The sequence below is a fragment of the Manacus vitellinus genome, unplaced genomic scaffold (assembly GCF_001715985.3).
Source record: "Manacus vitellinus isolate BGI_N305 unplaced genomic scaffold, ASM171598v3 scaffold_7_pilon, whole genome shotgun sequence".
In the NCBI taxonomy this organism is placed as follows: Eukaryota; Metazoa; Chordata; class Aves; order Passeriformes; family Pipridae; genus Manacus; species Manacus vitellinus.
In genome coordinates, this window is record NW_021940813.1 from 13,379,066 (window position 1) to 13,385,065 (window position 6,000).

The 6,000-nt window shown below is 38.1% G+C and overlaps 1 protein-coding gene across 2 annotated transcripts in view; it reads left to right on the forward strand.

Annotated features, from left to right (window-relative positions):
• The window catches only part of CTPS2 (CTP synthase 2), a 62,187-nt gene extending 57,405 nt beyond the window's left edge, over positions 1-4,782 (forward strand). For both annotated transcript variants that reach the window (XM_018084258.3, XM_018084259.3), the window contains 2 exons: positions 1,477-1,587; positions 3,290-4,782. In XM_018084258.3, the coding sequence (XP_017939747.1) occupies positions 1,477-1,546 (70 nt within the window). In that variant the 3' untranslated portion in view covers positions 1,547-1,587; positions 3,290-4,782. The remainder of the gene's footprint in view (positions 1-1,476; positions 1,588-3,289) is intronic.
• The last annotated feature ends 1,218 nt before the right edge of the window (positions 4,783-6,000 follow it).

The window sequence follows — 6,000 nt, forward strand, 5'->3', positions numbered from 1 at the left end:
AAGGGCAAAATGCTGTAGGCAAAATCTTAATGTTAGGACAGCCAAAATAGATATGCTGTCTTATACAAAACTTGGTACAGTGACTTGCTGTAACTGTGGGAGGCTTTCTTAACAGTCAGAGATAGAAATTAAATGAGATGATTGCTGGTGCCGCTCTGCCTGTCCCACGCTATTAAAAGGCTGATCTTTTACTTGTTCTTTCTTGGTTTTTCTTTTCACTCAAAGAAGAGACAATGAAATTCAGGCAACAAAGCAGTGCTCAATAACAAGCACTAGTATAGCTGAGTGCAGTTTGTTCACTGTTCCCACATTGCAGTCTTAATCAAAGATCTCTAGCTATGAAGCTACATAGTTCCCCTTGAAACATTACCCAGCAGGCAGTCACTGGAGATCCATGGATAAGGCTGTGTCTAGGTGAGTCATGGGCTGCTTACCTTCTTGGTGTCTCAGAAGGAGATCTGCCCCTTGGTGGGGAGCATGACCTGACTGAGGTCCTGTTGGCTGGAGGATGAAGGTGTATGTGGTAAAAACGAGATGTGACAAGACAGGTGTGCAGAGGCTGGCGTAGAGTTGGTACCCAAAGCTGTGTGAGGTCTGAGATCCCCACCTGTACTGTATTAACCATAACCTATGCTCTGAATTGTCATGGGACTGACCAGAATTACTGTTGCTCAAATGTACTTTTGAGTTCCCTGGGCTCCCTTTGCTGGCTTCTGATCTTGGGGAATTCAAATATATGGAAAGCAGAATGCAGAAATGAAGTATGGTAGGGGTAAGTGCACTTCAAGTTAAGATAAACCTGGAGACCCAACAGACTTCACAGCTGACTGAAAATGTGGTTGGTGGGCACTTATTTCTCTCAGTTGCTGTGATGATTCCTGTTCTTCACTGTTTCCCTGTTCTGGCCACTTATAAAATAATCACTTGCATGGCTGTTTGTTCTGTGAAAACCAATCTGCTTCTCTCAGGAGACAGCAGAAGGGGATAAAACCCTAGGAAAAACTGTCAGGATATTGATTGGTGCAATGAAAATTATTTATGTTCTGACTGGCAGAACAAAAACTGTAATTTAAGTGTTAGTTGAAGAATTCTGAGTAGATAAAGTTATCTTAACTTTTTCTTGGGTCAAAACATTGATTATCGTAAAGGAGAAATTCCTTTTATGCTTACTCTGAATACCTGTTATTCTCCATGTTGTTAATCATGATTGTAGCCACACAGCACTAGCAAACTGTAGAATGAATGTACAGGAGCCAAGCAAAAAGAAATTGAGCATACTGTTTATTAGGTAGAATATTTTTTCTTGTCAGGTCTTAAACTCCAAACTTAAGCCCATTCCTTTAGAGAAAGATGTTCTTAAGTTTTCTGGAAATGGGTTGCATTTGAGGAAAGTGTTGATCATATGCATCATGGGTTGGAGGGTTTGAAATAAAATATTTGGTTTAGATCCTTCTGAATGCTTATTGCTTCTAACAGCGACAGCTACAGTGACCTAAGCGATGACAGTTCTCCAGAAAAAGAGTTTCCTAATCCTGGCACAAGCTGAAACGACTGTATGAGATTACAGAAATGGATGATGCTATTGAGGTAAACTGAATCATTTTGATACTACTTTATGGTACTTATTTCTTCTAGACTTAAAACAGGAGACAAAGTTAACTTAATTCTCCCTTTTGTTTCAAATCCCGTCTGAGAGCTTATGTCTTCTTTCTTGCCTGTAGCACTTGTTTTTCTCTTCTGCTGCTTAACTCTGTAATTGTGATATTAAAGTCTGCTAAGTGTTTTGAGTACATCTTATATGTAGGATGCTATACAAAATCAAGTTGTGTTACCGTTTGAAGATATATTGAAAATACATTTTTAAATTATGTCTTATTTTTTTGTTACTTCAGTTTTCAAGTTGGAATCACTTAAATTATGTCTTATTTTTTTTGTTACTTCAATTTGCAAGTTGGAATCACTTTGAGTATACTACATAGACATGGCTTTTTATTTTGCATTAATATTCACCTTTATTTGCATTTGATGCATTGATACCACAAAGACATCCCAACATAAGTACTTGGATTTAATCTGCAGAGTGATAGAGATACAAACAAATTTTATAAAATCATAGCTTTGTTTGCCATAGGCTTTGCCAGACTGGTGTTGGATCATTTATTTATTAACCTGTAAACATGGTAGTCATAAATTTAATTTCAGTATGACACACCTGATCTCTGCAGGATCTGGGTTTGAAACTTAGCCTTACTCTATTTTCACTGTGCAGATTCATGAGAGTTGTGGCTGGTATGGCACTCTGATTCGTGTTTTTCTGAGCACTTCTGTAAGCACGACACAACTTTCCCCTCTGATTTTATTCCTCTCACGTGGTGTAGTCATTAAACAGCTGTGCCAAACAGACAATTAAGGCTACACATGAATGATGCATTTCTGCCTGATGATCTCCTGATTGAAGTACAGGCATGAGATGCTAGAAATTGGAGTTCAGTCCTTGGCTGCAGCCTGAGTTTCTTCTGGGATTTTCAGTTTATTTCTTTTTCCATCTCATGTACCACATGTTAAAAATAATAATCCATCCCAAAATCATGAGAACAGAGAACAGAATGTTAAATGATTTCATGACCTGGTACATATCGATACAGTACTGATGCATGTTGTAAAATGACCAAAAAATAAGTAAGCAAAATGTTCCTTTTCACTCTTGCCTGGATCCTTCCCACCTCCAAACGTCACAATGGTTATGTTTCTTGAGACCAGCACAAAGTATGGGACAGCCCCTTTAGCTTTGTCCTTACTTTGCTTTATGAATGGTAGTTCTCTGTTTACTGTTGCAGCTCTGGCTTGTTCAGTGTGTGGATGAATGTACTTTTGTGATGCTTTTAAGGGGTTATCAGTAGTCAGGTTGATTTTGTTTGAACGTGTCACTGGTGGATACCAGTTGTATTCAACAAAATTACTCTAGAAAGTACTAAAAAACTAAATCTGGATATAAAAGAAGGATGGAAGCATTGGTTCATTTATTTTTATCTTGTAGTTAATTCTACCCATTAATCAGAGCTGGGTACACATGTAGACTATATTTAGCTTTGTGGGTTTGTTTTGTGCTGTTTGAAGCAGATGAAATGAATCTACTTTAGTATTTACCATAGGACTACTTTGGAGTCAGTCAGCAGATTTGAGTGAAAATTACATAAGCATGAAATAAACTGAGTTAGAGAGAAAATGTTTTTAATCATTGATTTTTTTACATTTATTTTTTCTTCCCCTCCATCTTTTTATGTTACAGAAACTTGGGAACAAAACAATATTGAAGAAAGTAGAAGACTAAGCTGCTTTCAGTTCTCATACTGTCTCCTCCTCTATGGCTTTCAGTAATTCTCATTACAGGTGACAGTTTAACTGTCCTGTAGCAAAAACAGTTCTGTGTAAATGCTGTTTCTCTTTAAAAGTTACAAAACAGGTGTGCACCTTAGCTGTTAATCATTATTGATCTTGTTCTCTATTTCAGAGTGATCTTAGGTGAATATGTATTAATTCACTAGTTCACAGCTGTTCTTGATTTGAAGAAAGATTTGACTGGTTTCAATTTGCCTTACAACAGGAAGACAAAACGCATTAGTTCTTGGGAGTGAGAGGGAATGCAGTAAAACATTTAAGGGAAAATTGTCTTATTCTTGAGCAGTAGAAAACTGTTTCAGATTTGTTTCCCTGTTAAGCTTGTATATATTTTTTTTTTAACTTTTTTTGCTGTTCAATATGTACAAATGAAAAATTGTTGCTATATTTCAGTTCTTTGTGATTGTAATAATTAATGTTGGATACACATTTTTTCACTTTGCTCTTATAAGTGATTTGATTCCACATAAGTTCATTTGCTCTATTTCTCCTGGAAGTCTGGTAATACTGACCTACAAAATTACAGAAGTGATATTAGAAGCTGGTTTTGTATTTATATTTTGTAAGAGAGAAAGTAAATGCAATCATATTGAACACTTGTGTGAAAGTTGTAGAAGAACCAGTCACAAACCTGGAGTGTTTTCTAGGATGTTTTTCTGCATCCAGTGACCACTCCATTGTCACAGCACTTAATCCCCAGTAGAATACAATGATGTGTTTCAATTTAAAAATCACAAGTTCTTCCACTGCATGCAAGCAACTGCAAGCAGCCCTCCAAAGCCAGGACTGGAGCCTGAATCACTGAGACAGGAGAGGAAGGTGAGAGGTGCTGTACTGGATGTAAGGCTGGATCCCATTAGCAGTGGGGCATCATCAAACCTGTCACAGAAGCTGGACCTGAGCTATGTAACTGATGGGCTCCAGATGCCTGAAACACACTTTCCTATAAAGAAAAATTCGGAATTCTGAGTGTCGTGTTTCATTTTGGTTTTGGGCAAAATGACTTTTTAAAAATTCATCAAAAATTAAATATCTGCACAAAATTAAAAGGCACCATGTCCCTTATTACAGCTTTGTAAAACATCAAGTTTGAAGCTTTGCATTGCTCTAGGAAATCTCAGGTTACACAGCCAGTTTATCTGTTTAGTAAAAGAAGCTTTAATGATAGTGAAATATAAAATGTATTCCTATGGCATTACTTTTCTAAAGCAGTTTGCAAATGTGTGCCTTAGAAATAGTTATTGACAGAATTGATGTCACTGTGTGTCTTCCCCACTGAGAGGCACTGGCCACTGGTTTGTGAAAAGTGAAGAATTTCCTAAGATTGTCTATAATGTGCAAATGTATTTTCAAAATATTTTCAATAAATGGTATTATTCAGAAGTGTTTGGATACCTAGTAAAGAATCATTGTGCCAGTTGTGAACTGCGGTGTCAAGGAGGGAATTGTTCATTTAGTTATGTCCCAGTTGTATCGTCTGTGAGAAACTGTCTTTTATCAGAAAAAAAGAGTATCTCCTTTGAGCCTGTAGATTTTACTAGCCTAAAGATAGCTAGTACTAGCTAAACTACTCCCTTTGGGAAAACCTCACTGTAGATCAGTTGGGTGTGTTGGAGGATGACATTTAAAATCTGTGCCTGCCTTACCCAGAAAGTGGTCCTGTGCTGATTCACCAGCTACATTCATATTTTCCCTCACAGCAAGTTTGGTAGCTTGGTTGAGTTGGACCAGAAGCTCTGCTTGTTTTTAAACAAGGGGAGCAGTATCTGAGTTTGGATGTGACTGCGCAGTAGGTATTGCACTAACTGATATTGTGGAGAGCCATATCTTACTGAGTATTTCTGGTAAAGTACTGCATCTCAGCAGCACAGGTACCTGTTTCACTGTAAGCTTTACAAGTGAGGTCCTTCAGCACCTGCCTTAACATATTTTAACATGTACTCGAAACCTCGAAGCTGAGGTTTCTTTTGCTTATTTAGCAGTTCAGAGAGATAACCTTCATGTGCTAGTGTAATGCCTGCAGAAGTTGAATCTAATGGATCTAACTGATACATATATCCAAGTTTTCCTGAGACACTGAGGAGGATTTGCTCAGCCAAACAGACTATTCCTCATGAGGGAGTACTTGTGGAAGGGTGGGCCAGATCCTGCATTAGCTTACTGTTTTTCTGAAGCCACTAAAGTGTTGTCATATTAATATCCCACAAAAATGGGACTTTGTTGATTTAGAATGGTACAGAAGAGGGCTTACTGCCACCTAGGATTCATGGGACTCAGGCATACTTCTGAATTCCTCTGCAGACATCTAAGCCCTAGTTTGCCAGGAGAAAACTAGAAGTTTTGAGCAATAGCTTAAAAGTAGAGGTTGAGTTCTCTGCAAGATTCTGTGTAAGCAGGAATTGTAGCCCCAAGCTAAAGGAAGTTTTCAGGAAAGAAAAGGCAGATTGACAACAATCACAAGGGCAGGGGCTTGCTGCCCAGAAGGATATGGAGGAGGTTAAGGGAGGGTCAAGTATAAGAGTGTGATTTTCTGGTCTGAGCTAACCTCCTCACCGGAGCTATGTTACTGCTACCACAGCAAGTGAAAGGTTCTCCCTAAAC